Source organism: Equus quagga, chromosome 9 (assembly GCF_021613505.1).
Source record: "Equus quagga isolate Etosha38 chromosome 9, UCLA_HA_Equagga_1.0, whole genome shotgun sequence".
In the NCBI taxonomy this organism is placed as follows: Eukaryota; Metazoa; Chordata; class Mammalia; order Perissodactyla; family Equidae; genus Equus; species Equus quagga.
Window position 1 is genome coordinate 68,591,491 of NC_060275.1, and position 16,667 is coordinate 68,608,157.

The following is a 16,667-nucleotide window of genomic DNA, read 5'->3' on the forward strand; positions in this document are numbered from 1 at the left end:
ACCTAGCACACAGCACCTTCTAAATTAATAATTACTAGCCAACTATAGAAACACTTAAAAAAGAAAATGCGATATAGAAGTTAAATTATAATTAAGAAGATTTTGACAGTTGTATACATCTGTGTAACCACTACCCTGCTCTAGATATGGAATATTTCCATCACTCCAAAAAGATCCTCCCTGTCCCTTTTCAACAAACTCTCTGTCCCCCCGAGGCAACCATGTGGTAGGTAGGACCCCACCAAAGATGCCCTTGCCCTAATTAATGCCCAGAACCTGAGACTGTGAGTATACCTGTTAATGTTACATGGCAAAAGGGACTTTGAAGACCTTGCGATAAGGAGATTATCCTGGATTACCTGAGTGAGTCCAATGCAACCACACGAGTCCTTAAAAGTAGAAGAGGAAGGCAGAAGAGTGGGTCAGGGAAAGATGCAACAGTAGAAGAGGCAGTTGAGACTTGAAGTATGAGGAGCACATGACCCACTGTTGCTGGCTTTGAAGACGGCGGAATGGCACCACAAGTCAAGGAATGCAGGTGGCCTTTATCACCACCTGCTGGGAACACTAGCAAAGAAACAGGGACCTCAGTCCTACAACCACAAGCACTGAATTTTAGCCAACAGCTTGAATTGAGCAAAGAAATGGATTCTCCCCTAGAGCCTCCAGAAAGAAATGCAGCCCTGCAGCATCTTGATTTTAGCCCAGTGAGATCCACATGACTTCTGACCTACAGAATCGTAAATAAGTTTCTGTTAAGCCACTAAGTTTGTGGTAATTTATGACAGCAATAGAAAATTATTATGAACCACCGTCTGTGCTCTGTCACTAGATTAGTCATCTCTGTCCTGGGACTTCATGTGCATGGAATCATACAGTAGGAACTCATGTCTGGCTTCTTTCACTTAACATAACGTTTTTGAGATTTGCCTATATTGTTTGTAACAATAATTTTTTTAACTGTTGAGTAGTATTCCATTATGAATACACACATCTATTCATCCATTCTCTTGTTGATGGACATTTGGGTTGTTTCTGGTTTGGGGCTATGACAAATACATACATTCTTATACAAGTCTTTTTGTGGACACATCTTTCCATTTCTCTTGGGTAAATACCCAGGAGTGGAAGTGCTGGGTCACAGGGTAGATGTATCTTTAACTTTAAAAGAACTGCCAAACACTGCTCCAAACTGGCTGCATGATTTTACACTCCTACTAGCACTATGTGAGTTCCAGTTGCTCCGTATCCTCACCACTTCACTGAACTGACCACTTAAGCTCTGTGCATTTTATTGTATGCAAAGTATATCTTAATAAAAATATCAGAAAATAAAAAAATGTAACAGAACACTATGTTTGTATATGCACAAAATAAGCAACTTTGAGCATCTGTGTCAGAAATTGTGCCGTGGTTACAAAGAGCAAAACAATTTGATAAAAATTTGATAAAATTTGATTTAAAACGATAAAAAATCTAATTTTATCTTTTTAATTGTATTATACACTACTGTTTACTAGAAAATTTTCCTTCTGAAAAATCACACTAAAAATGAACATTAGTGGTTTTATAATTGAACTCAGTTTGGCATCTATATATAATCTCTTTGTGTACTTAATTTGCATATAAATTAAGGATATAAAAAAATACTTGCCTTAAAATGTCTATTTTAAGACATCTGACATTGCTGATGGGAGGGTAAACCGTCACTATTTCTATGGAGTGTAATTTAGCAATATTTTTCAGATTTATAAATGCCCTAAACTCTTTGATTCTGAAATTCTGCTTCTTGGAATTTATTCTACATATTTATTTGCACACATGCAAAATGATGTTTGTACAAGTCTATTCACATTAGCATTGTCTATAATAGCAAAAGATTGGAACCAACTTAAAAAAACCCATCAATAGGATTACTAATGCAGCTGATAAAAATAATGGGGACGCTTTTTAATGTTTCAAGCATGGAATAATTTCTAAGTGGAAAATAATATATATATTTGCTTGTATATTCATAAAATATCTGGAAGGATACACTAGAAACTGACAAGTGTGGTAATGCCTAGAGAGGAGAGCTGTGTGTCTGAGTGAGAGAGAGGGGAGGCTTTTTGTCATTTACTCTCTTGAATTTTGGACCACGTGACCATTAATTAGTAAAAACATGCATCTCTGCATTAATATAGTAGATATTTTAGGGGACAATCATAATCTAAAGTAAAATCGGAATCCTTTAGTTAGAGATATCTACATATAGTTTCATTATTCTTCTGTTTAGAAAAGTTTAACGATTTATCAATTATTATGTAAAAGGAAGAATAAATGTATATTATAAAGGATGTAAAGTTTATTCTAAGTGAAGACCACTTATTACCCAAATTGGTAATAAGGGAAAAGAACAGCTGATGAGAAGAGGAAGCGGAGAAGTTAGTGCGTGTAGTAAAGCGCCACCACCACCCTTCTTGGGGCAAATGAACTGTTGAACAGGCTTCTGTTTGGGTATTATTTTGAACTTATTTGTACACTTAACATCTAGTTAATCTCTTAGGATGCTGATTTAAATAGAAAAAGACAAACTAATGAAAGCTACCTTTGAAGTCAGGTTTAAAATAATGTCAATTCCTCAACTTTACTTAGCCCTTTTCAACTTTCATTTTCACATACATTATTCCTTTTGCTCCTCATAACCCTGAGAATTTGAGATTTTATTCATGAGGGAAAAAAAAAACATACCCAAAGAAGCTGATTTGCCTGAAGTCACATGGTTTAAATGAGGTGGAACCAGCACCCAGGTGCTCTCAATGCTGGAGTCTCCCTACTTTCTTCCTGCACCCCCTTAGCCTGCTGCCCTGCCCTTTCACTCTGAGAGCTCTATCACATTCATTTTTCTGCTGTTCATATGCCTTCTGAGGGAAATGACAATTTTAATAACGATGCAATATTTATTGTACCTATCTACTTAAAAAAAATTTAATGTACAAAAATTGCATTAAATCATCAATATGCAATTATTTCCCCACCACGCAAAAATTTTAATATGTAGATTTTGGACCAGAAAATGTGTAAAGAGAAGACAAGGAATATCAAAATAACTTATAACAAATTTCTAAAACCTCTCACATATTAAAGTTGGCAAGATAAAAATATGATTCACAATACAAGTTTGCCATTGTGGTATAGATAAGAAAATAGTACCCATACTAAAATTAATTCATCCTACTTGTCAAAATTCCTAGTATAAAAATGAAAATATTCAGATGCTTATAAGCAGACAGATATTCAAAAATTTCTTTTGGACAACATTCTTTAGTGTTCATAAAACTGTATATATTATTATATATCTATTTATCATAGTCTTTTCAGAATATACATTCAGTTTAAATTGGAAATGAAAAAGTATAAATTAGATATTACTAGGAAGTAGTTATAAGGTATTTTGATTTCATAGTGCCAAAGTGTTCACGGACAAAATTTACTTATTAAACTTTAAAATAAATACCTATTCTTTGATATTTCTTACATATCTACACGTTCCAGAAATTTAAAAAAATAGTTACATCTATAGACAGAAAATTCAACTCTGAGTGGACAGTTATTTATGATTCTCTCAACGGGCTGCTCCCCACCGGGTGGAGCTAAATGAAAAGACCGAAAGCCTGGCGCAGCTTGGATACCTGCCTGATGCACAACAAGAAATAGAATATTCTACCTTAGAGGAAGAAGACAAGTGATTGAGTAACATGCACACAACTTAGTATAAGCTCTTTACCCTAATAAAGTAATTATTCATTTGCAAATATTACCAAAAGTAAAAAAATTTATTTTACAGAGTGGTTGGTTTTTGTAATACATCAAACACTGTAATGTTATACTTCCCTATTCTCACTGTTTGTCTCATTTCAGTGGTTGAAGTTTCTCCCAAATAATTTAGTTTACATTTAAAGTGGTAATACAGCTTTTACTTAATGGATTTAAATTATAATTAGAAACCAGTTTTATATACAGAAAATCCATAAATATAGAACTTTTATTCCCATTTTATCCTAGGGCTATGCAAAAAATTGACTAAAAATTTTTCTTTTGGGTCTTTGTAATAAACATGTAAATACATTATTTACATTGGAGATGCTTTCTGACAGAAAGTAAACACACAGAAGTAATTTGGGTCTTCACTAGAATCCATCATTATATGCTCATTTTCAAAGATGATGTGCTACATTGTGTTCACTCAAATTTCAAGATTTCTGGTATAATTCAAATAATTATTTTACTTGTACAATTAATGCTTCATTCTGTATTTAAAGGTCCTTTAAGAAAGATTCCTTGATCCAATAGTAAGGAGCTTTAAAATTTTTTTTAAATATGGCAAAAAGTTTCTGTACAATTATTTTCTTCCTTCTGGCAATATTATAAACACTGAGTCCTTTAATCTTCACTGTTTCATACTCCAGCTGTAATTCTCGAGTTCCCTCACATGATGTAAGTACCATCTCTGTAGCATTTCATGGACTCCATTTGTTTTGTCATAGCCAGAACATCATGAAATCCAGTACTCAGGCCAGACATATGCTGAAAGTACGCCTCTTTTTCCACTTGAATTGTTAAATTGTTTACTCCAGCATCTTTAAGTATTCCTGTAACCTGTTATAAAAATCCATACATTTTAGTACATACATCTTAAATAACTGATACCACATTTTTTTTTATAGCTACAGATAGTCAAAGATGTATCCACAAAGTAATGTTTATTACTTAGTTGGTCAAACGTTAGGATGTTTTAGAAGGCCAGTAAATTACTGACCTGACATTCAGAGTAGAAAAGGAAAACAGACATTCCAATTTGCTATGTCTAGAGTAGAGATACAGGACCTATTTTGATCCTTATCTCCAACCATAGCATATACCCTGCCAATTTTGTTTTATTATTATTAATTTAGGGCTATATTTATAATAACCTATTTCTGGATAATCTATTGGGAACCAAGGTAGATCATAAATGAATTTTTTTACATTAACTTAAGCTTGTCCTGTAAATACTAAAACTCTATTTTATTTTTTTATAAAGGTTTTTATTTATTTATTTATTTATTTTTGAGGAAGATTAGCCCTGAGCTAACATCTGCTACCAATCCTCCTCTTTTTGCTAAGGAAGACTGGCCCTGAGCTAACATCCATGCCCATCTTCCTCTATGTGTGGGACGCCTGCCACAGCATGGCTTGACAAGTGGTGTGTAGGTCTGCACTCGGGATCCGAACCAGTGGATTCCGGGCTGCTGAAGCAGAACATGTGAACTTAACTGCTGTGCCACCAGGCCAGCCTCGACTTGATTTTATTTTCACCATTTTTGGATATAAAACAAATTTAGATGTAAAAAATAAGCTACATTACCCTTTGACAGCTGAAAGATTGATATTTTTGAACAATTAAATGACTGTTGAGCTGTATAACTTATAATGTATGCAATTTTACATATGAACAACCTCAACTGAAATTACAAAAGATTATTACCTGCTGTACTACTCTTTGTTCCAGCACATCGGATGTCACCTGTATATGAATTGTTCCTGCCACAACACTGGCAGAATGACGCCAAAAATGAGGGTCTCGGTATGAAATTAATCCTTCAATTTTCTGTATCTGTCAAGTAAAAGGAAAGGTGATATAAAGGACTTAAAGGCTAATTTACTTAACACAAAGCAATCCTTTTGGTCCAGGAGCCACTATGAAGCTGATTAATGAAAAAAAGATAATAAGGAGAGCCAGAAGTGAGAAAGGAACAGGAGAGGGACAATTAGCTTAAAGTAAAGGTGCCTAAAATATTCTGACCTGGGAGAGATGCCAGGGAGGAAGCTCTCAGTAGGAAGTGAATGGAGGTGACAAGTGTCTTTACACCCAACAGGTGCACACCTACATAAGATGTACTTTGCCTCTCCTAAACACTAGAGATGCTCAACGAACTACATGGTTTCCTTACATTCATGTACACCTTCACATATTGGTTTTTTTTTCTGCTTTTTCTCCCCAAATTCCCCCAGTACATAGTTGTATATTTTAGTTGTGGGTCCTTCTAGTTGTGGCATGTGGGACGCCACCTCAACATGGCCTCACGAGCAGTGCCATGTCCGCTCCTAGGATCCGAACCAGTGAAACCCTGGGCTGCTGCAGTGGAGCGTGCGAACATAACCACTCGGCCACAGGGCCAGCCCCTTATTTGTTATACAGAGTAAACATACTCAAAAGCTATCTTCCATGTTCAACAAAAGAGGACTGGTTAAATAAATGATAGACAACCCATACAATGTAACACTACAGTGTCATGAAAAACGTATTAGAATAATTATCAACATGACATAATTAAGTGGGGAAAAATTTATAAAACAGTTTTTTGCCATTTTTATTTTCAATATATTTTTATACAGAAAAACAACTTTTAAAAGTTGTCTTTCCAGTTGGTGGAATTATATGTGATTTTTCCCCCTTTTTGTTTTCTGTAATAGACATATATTATTTTTGAAATAAAAAACTTTTTTAGTAGGATGTAGTATTCACTAATTATGAGAAAGTGAGAAAACTTTATGAAAACCGTGGATTAAGATGCTATACCTTAAATATACAAGATGCCAACTTTTCATCAGCAAATCCTAATTACTTATCAATATATGGCAAACCAAAAGCTGAAAAACATTCTATTTTGTATTTGTTTTTTCTATGAACTGCCTGTTTATATAACCAATCAATCCTTCTATAAGCCTGTCTTTTTCCTGATTTAAAGGATTATGGATAGTAGCCCTTGCCTGTTTATGTATGCTGCAAACATTTTCTCCTGCTCTGCCTTTTCTACTTCATATTTGTTAACAGGATCTTTTGCCAATGGACAACTGTCAATTGGTCCAATCTGTAGATTTACTCCCTTTCTGGCTTCTGGTTTCACTTCAAGCTTAGTAAAAAGGCTTTCCCTACCTCCGTGACTCTAAAAGTAATATTCTATTTTATTTTAGCACTTTCATAATTTGTCATTTACCTGTTTAAGCCAATGGAAATATATTTTTATACGGTATGGTATAGAGATATAGCTTTTCTTGTTGACCAAACAGAAATATTAGTTAGGTCAACCCTCTCTCACCACTGATGTGAAATGCTATCTTTGCTTTATGCTAAATTCCTAAGTACCTGGGTCTGTTTTTGGACAATCTGTTTTTTTTAAAATTGATTTGGGTGTTTATTCTTGTGCAAGGACAAAACTATCAGTTCTGTTAGTTAATTCTGTAACTTTATAATCACAAAATATGACCTTATTAGTTAATACTGTAAATTTATGTCTTTTTTAATTCTCAAGCATTGTCTTATGTAATACTGGATTATCTATCCGCCCCCAAAACAAAAACAAACAAAACAGAAAGCACCTAATGAGAGGCAACTGCATTGAGAGTTAGATGAAAGAAAAGCACTATCTTCACAATAGTTTCCCATCCAAGAGAATATCTCCATTTATTCAGTCCCTATTTTATATCTTTTAAGTAAAACTGTATTTTCTTCATATCTTGCACATTTCTTGTTAGGTCAACTTACTCAATTTCAAATACTATTTTAAAAGGGAAAAAATAGTGAAGAAATTACACATACTACCTTTTCTAAAGCACTATGTAGTTCTCTTTCGTATTCTGGCGGCAGTCTCAGAAGCAGAACTTGACAGGCATCTTTAATCAGTGGAACCACACTGAGAAATATTAATATGGCAATAAAAAGAGAACAGAGTGGATCAGCAATGAACCATCCAAACTGCTCTATAAGAACTGTGGATACAATCACACCAATACTGCCAAGTGTGTCTGCCAAAACATGTAGAAATACACCTAAAAATAAAATATATAAAAATATTAAAAATTAAAGCACATCTAATTTAGTTCTTTTATCCATTCTACAAATATTACTGGGTACCTACTATGCACCTGGCACTCTCCTTGGGGCTGGTACTTCAAAATGACTAAAACATGGTCACTGACCTCAAGGAATTCATGCATAGTGGTAAAAGGGTAAGGATGTGCGCAACTATAACACAGTATGGTGAGTTTCATGATGGTGTGGTTTGTCTGCGAAGGCTTCCCAGATATCATACATGAGCAAAGTTTTGACATTACCCAAATTACTTATACTAAACAATCAGAATAAATAATTCAATATAAGAAGTGATAAATATCTCCTCCATATTTTTTTACAGTACAGTACAATCTTCCTGGTTCTTTTGTAGTCAAAGTTCATAACGGCACACTCAGGGTTTCCCTTCCAAGTAATATTTATGCCACTGTCACTATGAAAAGGACTCTACAATTACTATAATCTATTTAAAAATTAATATTTATGAACAAACATAAGCATTTTCTACAGCATGTGACTTCAGACCTTTTTTTAGCCACAGACTGTTTTTCAAAAATAAAACTGTACCATAAGCCCAATATTTAATACAAACAGAGTGAATTCAAACACAGTTTAAAGGTAGGATAATACTTGGCAAGGACTCACCCCTCATGTTAGCATTCATGCCTCTGCCTGCAGATGCGTGGCTGTGACTGTGCCCATGGTCACTGTGTCCATGCATATGGTGTGAATGGCTGTGATCAGACAAGTGACAGCTTCCTTGAGAAGCTCCATGGGTATGGTTGTGGGCATGGCTAAAGGCACAGATACCAATAAGGTTTACTATCAGCCCTCCAACTGAGACTGGCTAGCAAAAGGGAGAAAAGAAAACTTTTAAATTTGTAATTTAAAAAATAAATTTGTTATTTAAACGTTACTATATAGCTATATGTTTTTCTGTTTACAGTTTTGAAAGTATTCATAGTAAAACCTAAGTTCAATAAGTAAATCCAAGATTTAAAAAAAATGCGAATTTTAGAAGAAACATTTTAACTTTCAAATACCAACGGTGTTGACAAGAAGAGGGATTTGGACTTGCTTTAATTAAGTGATTAAGAATAATATGTACTTGGTTCATGGCTTATAAATAAATAAATGATGCTAAAGTTTTGTGTTATTTATTTAAATAAAGAGTTTGAAAGTACTGCTTACTAGAGCCAAGTATGCACTGTACCTAAAATCTCATTTATATTACGAGGTAAATTTCAACAGTCTGTAAGGCAATGATTATAATTTACCACTAGTGAATTCCAAATAAATATAGTCTTATTGTGTCTTAATATTTCCTGAAGTAGGGCCAGCCCAGTGGTGCAGCGGCCCAAGGTTTGCCGGTTTGGATCCTGGGTGCGGACGTATGCACCGCTTGTCAAGCCATGCTGTGGTAGGCATCCCACATAGAAAGGAGAGAAAGACTGCCATGGATGTTAGCTCAGGGCCAGTCTCCCTCAGCAAAAAGAGGAGGATTGGTGGCAGATATTAGCTCAGGGCTAATCTACCTCAAAAAAAAAAAAAAATTTCCCAGAGTAAAAAGAGTATAATGGAAAAGCAAACATATAGTGGTAATCTCCCTTTTCTTTTTTTTTAACAAAGAGAATAGAATTATCTTGATCTAATGGTGCTACAATAACACCCCAAAGGATAAACCAAGTTATTTACCCTTGATTATCCTCTCTTACAAAGTAATTTTGAATAGTACTTCAGGGTGTTATTTAATTTACATACATCTACAATTCCTCCTTTAGAGAAATCAATTTGTTTTGTAAAAAGAACATATAAAAATAAAGGGAGATAGATAATTTTGATTAATTTTCCAAGGCAGTAAGACAGGAGATTTACTTTAGTAACACGTATGGAGCTTATTTACTTCTTGCGACTCACACCATTAGTCTGTCAGATTTTAAAATTTCAGTTAGCTGTATGAACTTGAAGATGGTTAATGAATTTTTAATGAAAGCAAATACTGCTTACAGAGACTCCATCACCTCATAAATACTCCTTCTCCCCGACTCAGAAATACTTTAGCTTTATATATTTCATCAGAAAAAAAAAAATAATGTAGAAAGTGACAGCCCCCTATAATTCTACCTCCAAGGGTTAGTCACTCCTAAGAGAATGATGTTATTTTCCATGCACATACTAACACATATACAACTTTTTAAAACAATAATAGGATCATATTAAAATACTGTTTTAGGGCCAGCCCAATGGCATAGCGGTTAAGTTCACATGTTTCACTTTGGTGGCCCAGGGTTCGCCAGTTCAGATCCTGGGTGCAGACCTATGCACCACTTGTCAAGCTGTGCTGTGGCAGGCGTCCCACATACAAAAAGTAGAGGAAGATGGGCACACATATTAGCTCAGAGCCAGTCTTCCTCCGCGAAAAAAAAGAGGAGGCTTGGCAGCAGATGTTAGCTCAGGGCTAATCTTCCTCAAAAAACAAAAAACCCCAAAATAACAACAACAACAAAATAAATAAATAAAATACGGTTTTGTAATTTTTTTCTTTAGTACATCTTATAAATTGTTTCATGCCAGTATATGCATATATACCTCATTCATTTTAATAGCTGCATAGTATTCTATGAATGACAAATTTATTTAACTAGTCCTTTCATTGGTGAACAATTCGTTTGTTGTTTTTTACCATTATAAACAATGGACCTCTACACACCTGTGCGACTATTTCTGTATTAAATATTAAAGGTCAAAGGCTATGAACATTTAAAATTCAAAATATATTTCCAAACTGTAATCCAAAAACACTTTACTAATATATGCTTCCACCAACAAAACTTGTAACTGCTTTTATTCATTCAACAATTAATTGCTGAGTTCCTACTACAAGCCAGGTGCAAGAATTTAAGAGTTAATGATACACAATTCAGGTCCTGAAGATACTTCCCTTACATCTTTAACTGTGAAAGAATGACAAATTAAACAACAGTTATAACTCAATGTTGCTAAAAGAAGAATGCAGAAGATACGATGGGAATATTGAGAAAGGGCAATCTAACAAACTTTGAGGAGGGAAGACAGGGGTTACGGGAAAATATCCCGCCAGAGGAGCAAAGTCTTGAGGAAGCCTGAAAGGCACGGGTGAGGGAAGGGCATGCCAAATACGAGAAATAGCACATGTAAAGGTTTAGAGGTACAGGGTGAACACTAAAAGCTGCTATGGCAATAATACAATCTATTGAATAAAGCCCTTAAAATTCTATTTTTCTGATTCTATCTCTAACATTTTGCAAATTTCCTCAGGTATTTAAAAAATACATCTGCAAACAAAAACATTTAAGTGAGAAAGAAATCTATATGTTTTGAATGTCATCTAATATTTCAACTACTAAAATATTAGTGAAAAGGACTAATTAATTTCTAACAGTCAGCAGTGTAAATGTAAATAGCAAGACAGGAAGTTACGTTGATTTAAATAAAAAATAAAATAAAACCTTCTTAGATCAGTAACTAACTTTAGCATGGACAAAGCTGTATGAGTATGAATAGAAATTCAAATAGGAAAATAAAGAGACTTACTGTTAACATGTGTGTGTCTAATTCTGGAGGATCAATTAATCTAGCCACTGACTCCATAAACACAAAAAATGCTATTACCATTAGAAAAAGTCCATTAATAAATCCAGAGAGAATTTCTATTCGGCCATACCTAAAAACGTAGAATACGTTTTTAGAAGAAAAAGAAAATGACAAGTATTATTAAAGCATAATGATTATTACATTACAACTAAGGAAGCAAGATCAGATTTTCGACTATATAAAATAGTAAGATTAGAACATTTCCAAGATTTTAATGTCATACTAATGCTGGAAGGTTCTTTCTGTACATATATGTTTACGGAAATTTTACATATTTATCAAAGTCCTTCTTCAATGTTTCTTTTTACACAAAGCCTTTCCTAATTTCTTAGCAAGAAGTTATTTCTCTCTCCTTTAAGCTCTTGATGTGTTCTGTATCTCTGTCACAGCACACAGATTCTGCTTTGTACCAAAATTATTTGTATTTTTTGGCTCATTCATTTTCAAAATATAAACAGTTGAAAATAAGAGCTGAATTTATTAATCTATTTAGAGTAGGTCTTATCAAAATATCTTGGACAAATCAGGGATTCTAGCATTTACTGAATTGAACTATTCACTTAATGCAAGGATATGCTATGCACAGCCACTTCGAATTTTGAATATTCTTTCTAACAGCAGAGATGTGAATGATCACGCCCATTCCATTGCCTCAAAGAAACACATTAGGCAAAGAGCTGAATATTTAACTGACTTTGCTCCCTATTTATAAGAGGGATTTATCAGGGAGTATAATCTTGAGCTTACTGTCATTTAGTATTTATCAAACGCTTGGTTTATTTTCTCTTATCTACTTCAAATAAAAGAAAAATGAAGCTCTGGAAAATTACTTGTATTAAAATAAAATTTTATTCTTTGCATTTAAGATTTTTCATTGTGCTGTATTACCTCGAGAGTCAGTACCTACCCATAAGAGAAAATCCGAGTTGCTTTCCACCTACTCATCAGGGCCGCAAAAAGTCCCATGACCAAGGCAGAGCAGTCGAAGAGCATGTGAAATCCATCTGAGATCAGACCCAGACTATTGGTCAACACGCCATAGAATAATTCCACAAAGGTAAAAAGCTAAAATATGTTTAAAAAAAAAATAGGGGAGGAGTGTGTGGGGAAATACTGTTTCAAGAGAGATTTATCAGAATTTAATCAAAGGATTTTAACCCTTACTTGAAGATATGATTTAACTGCCTCTTTCGTTACTTAACTGACACTTATACAAGAAGCCTCATTTCATATAAACTGTAAGAAACTAAGTCAGATATGTCCAACTTATAAATTAAAAGGAGACAGCTTTATTCACATGTCTATAGAACTCAATAAAACTAAGCTATAAAATGTTAGCAATCTGGTCTGTAGTGAGATCCTATAAAGAACAGATAAAAATCTTTAGAAGCTACTATATTTTCTGATTTGAAATAGCACACTAAACCAACGCTTCTGAAATGCCTCAAAAATTGCTTAAGTAATCTGAATATGATCCTGTAATCTTTCTACTACTTAAAGAAAATGGAATTTTAGCTCATCTCTAATTACCAGAAATTTGGGAATTACTAAAATTATACCAGAACTGTCAAAATTTAAAGATTAAAGCTTTTAAAATATGCCATTAATATTTAAAAATCTTACCAGATTCAAGCACAAGAAGTAAAAGATCTGCCTAGAGTCATTCTCCTCAAGGATTTGTTTTAGTGATTCCTTAATAAACCTAGGAATCGACTGCGAGCTATGTTGAAAAGCATCACCCATGAAGTTATAAAGAGGTGTTCCTTCAGGAGAGTATCCAATTAGGGTACCTTTCTGTCCTCTCTTAGAAGGAGATGATAAGATGTTGGCAGCTAAAAGGAGGGGAAAAAAAAGAATATTACAGAAGTTTAAGCTACCAAAAACCAGCACAGTATCCGTAAGCGCTAAATGCAAGTATTGAACAAATTCCCAAATTAAGTAAGTGATTTGAACATCAGAATCTATAAGAAATTTGCTAAGGGGAAAATGCTTACACAAAATGAAGAATATAGCGCTCACTACCACTCCTCCAGACAGGACATGTTCAGTGCTCTCCTGATGTGTTGCTTTGTTCATGGCCCGAAGCTGGTCTGTTATTGGATGTGTCCAAAAATTTCCAAAAAGTAGAGCACTAATAAAAATGGGGAAGGATCCATAACGGGCACATTTGGAAACTTCCATTTTGACTGAACAAATGGAATCGACATAGAAATCCAGGATCATGACAAAAAAGATAACCGTTGTAAAAGGCATAATGAGAGAAAACCAAGACTCAACTTTACTCTAGAAATAAAAAAAAAAACAAAACTGTCAATACTATATGTATATAAAGTTCACGTTTTAATGAATTCGTTTTTGTATAAACAAATATTCTCATGATTCAATATGATTCGTAAAATGGCAAAATATAAGAGCTATAAGATATTGGCACATTTTCCCAGTATTCCCCAAAGTATTAAAAAACAAAAAGCATTATTGCCTAATAATTTTATAAATACTAGGTGAGCCACAATCACTGTGCCTAACACATGGTAGGTATTAAATTCTTTCTTTAACTGGTTCCTTTGGGTCATAGGAATGAGAGGGACATATAAATGTAACAGTACTTGATTTGTATTTTCTATAAACAATCAAATTAACTCAAAAATTTTCAAAAGCTACAAGGAAAAGGAAAGATAATTTAACCCTCTTGCAACCTCAAATTGAAATAAAATACAACGTACTGAACTAAAATTCGTAAGTAATAGCAATTCATTTTACTTATTACCAATACATTTCTGCTCTTACCTCAGTTGTCACAGAAAGAACAATGACCCACGGGCACAAGAGAAGCACAGAAACAACATGGGATAAAGCTTGAAGACGTTTGGCTCCACCAACATCTATAGAGAGTTTTCTGGAAGCTGTATGAAAACCAACTTTACAACACAAAGCCAGTACTAGCAACAATACTCCACCCTGTGATTGAAATTAGATAAGTCTCATTAGAAACACACAGTCCAATACTCAACCCTTAAATACATACTTGAAGAAATGGAACTAGTATGTTTTTCCATATCCCAAATTACTCAATTAAATGGCAAAGAGTATTGTAAATCACTGATAATTTATTTTAAATGCACTTCTGCAGTTATAGTTGCTGTAACTTTTCAGAATCTCTTGATCACGTTAGGAGCAAAGACGAGAACATACCTTGTGGTCTGCCACACCTAAGAAGGCAATGGCTGTGTAAAGCATGTGGGTTAGAGCACTGTCATGATGTCCTTCAGCTAATGGACTGGGAGTAAGGGAAAAAATTCCAAATAGTAATTCTTTGAATCCTGAAGTCCTCCTGAAATTTTAGCTACATTATTTTGGGTTGACTATAGACTAGTCTGGGAGCCCCAAACTTGAGTACCCTCAACAATGTTTCCCCTTAAAAACAAAACAATTTAAAACTTAATTTTGGGACATGATTTATAAATTGGAACAGGCTGTATTCCTTTTGCTGTCTCCAAAACAATTACAACAGTGCCTAAGATACAGTTGTTAAATTTTAGTACTTAACCTCCAAAAGACATATGCATACATACTATCAGTAAGACAAAGAAACAACAGCAAGGAATTTTCTTGGACCACTCCTATCCAATGCCCTTCTAGAATGACAAGTAAAATCAGTCTTAAATCTTTTTCAAAGTCACTGATCACAGAAGCCTCAGCAAAGCAAGAAGCAAGCAAAAGAGGATGGGGTGGAGTCGGGGGAGGGAACAGTGTATCACAAGCAACCTGGAGTTTTGCAAAGTCATGCCACCCTCTTTCACAGTAACAAAGTAAATTATTATTAAGTAACAGGTTTTAGGGCAGGGAGTATCAGTAACCATAAGAATCAAAACTAGTGTTCTGAGTTCTGCTAAATGCAGTGGGCAAAGGCACATGGCTAGGAAAGAACACTGCATGTCTGGAGAGGAAAAGGAGTAGACGAATTTGACTGGAAAGTTGGGTATATATAGGAGAAGAGTGAGGGCTGAGCTGGAAATAATTTAAGAGCAAGAGAGTGAATATCGGATTAAGGAATCTGAACTTTTTCTTTCAGGCAAGAAGATGCCAAAGGTTTTTCATTTAATCTCAAAGAGGTTTATATTTAATAATTGCCACTGCCTTCTAAAATGAGCATTTAAATTGCTAAAGTATGAACAAATAAACAGATTGATTTTGTTGAGTGGCAAATCATCCACTGTTTTTTTTTTTTTTTTTTAGCACCAGGACATTCTAAAACATTCTTTCATTGCTGCTAAATTTCTGAAAATTTCAGGTGCTGTAGAAGATATTGAGATGCTATAAAATATTTAATTCAGAATGAATTTATTCATTATTTGAATACTGACTTAGAATACCTACATTAATCTATGAAAGTTTCATCTGTGATTGATCAGTTTAATTGTTACCCCTTCTTTTCCCATCTGCCAGTCTTCTATTTTTCTGCCGGACTAAATAATTCCAATCTATTGCAAAAGGATACGGTGTTCAGCCATTTTAGCCATGAGATCATCATTGTCGAAAAGCAATAGGCAGATCACAGCAATAATGAAAAAAGCAGCCCCCCTTGTCTGAAAATGAAGAAAATAATACTAAGGATGGCTTTTTCAAGAGTTGATTTTTAAGACCATGACTATGCAAATATTGAATAAAAAATCTTTTTCAAATAAACATCTAAAGAAAAATAAATCTGACAATAAAATCTTTATACTATACAATACAAATTTATAGTATTAACACTAAGATATAAAAGTAAAGAGCTACAACAGGATATTTTAAGGGCATTTAAGACACATAATGACAACTTCAATTGTCTCCTTGCTAATATGGCTAGGCATGTTACCATGCATAAACTGTTAATGTTTACAGAATTAACCTTCCTAAATGTTACTTTGCTTCTGGTTGAAAAGCCCAAGTAGCTAAAGCATAATTAGTAGGGACTTATATTTTTCAACAACATGCAAACCATGGAGAAGACAATTTACAATAGTATTGATATTCTAGTTAGCACTCTTCTAGGAAACAAGAACTAAGAGGGCATATTAAGAAAACTAGCAAGGTCATCTCTATGTCTAGTAAAGGTATAAAGCATGTAAAGGTCATCTCTATGTCTAGTAAAGATGTAAAGCATGTAAAGGTCATCTCT

The 16,667-nt window shown here is 34.1% G+C and overlaps 1 protein-coding gene across 2 annotated transcripts in view; it reads right to left on the reverse strand.

The window, feature by feature from the left end:
- Positions 1–2,857: 2,857 nt before the first annotated feature.
- The window catches only part of SLC30A5 (solute carrier family 30 member 5), a 31,873-nt gene continuing 18,063 nt past the window's right edge, over positions 2,858–16,667 (reverse strand). The window contains exons 6-16 of one of the 2 annotated variants that reach the window (XM_046671844.1): positions 16,005–16,092; positions 14,699–14,775; positions 14,294–14,464; positions 13,501–13,789; positions 13,130–13,338; positions 12,414–12,571; positions 11,447–11,576; positions 8,519–8,720; positions 7,625–7,851; positions 5,507–5,635; positions 2,858–4,638 (exon numbers count right to left, since the gene is read on the reverse strand). In XM_046671844.1, coding sequence (XP_046527800.1) covers positions 4,468–4,638; positions 5,507–5,635; positions 7,625–7,851; positions 8,519–8,720; positions 11,447–11,576; positions 12,414–12,571; positions 13,130–13,338; positions 13,501–13,789; positions 14,294–14,464; positions 14,699–14,775; positions 16,005–16,092 — 1,851 coding nt within the window. In that variant the 3' untranslated portion in view covers positions 2,858–4,467. The remainder of the gene's footprint in view (positions 4,639–5,506; positions 5,636–7,624; positions 7,852–8,518; positions 8,721–11,446; positions 11,577–12,413; positions 12,572–13,129; positions 13,339–13,500; positions 13,790–14,293; positions 14,465–14,698; positions 14,776–16,004; positions 16,093–16,667) is intronic. The other variant, XM_046671843.1, reaches the window with a different exon arrangement.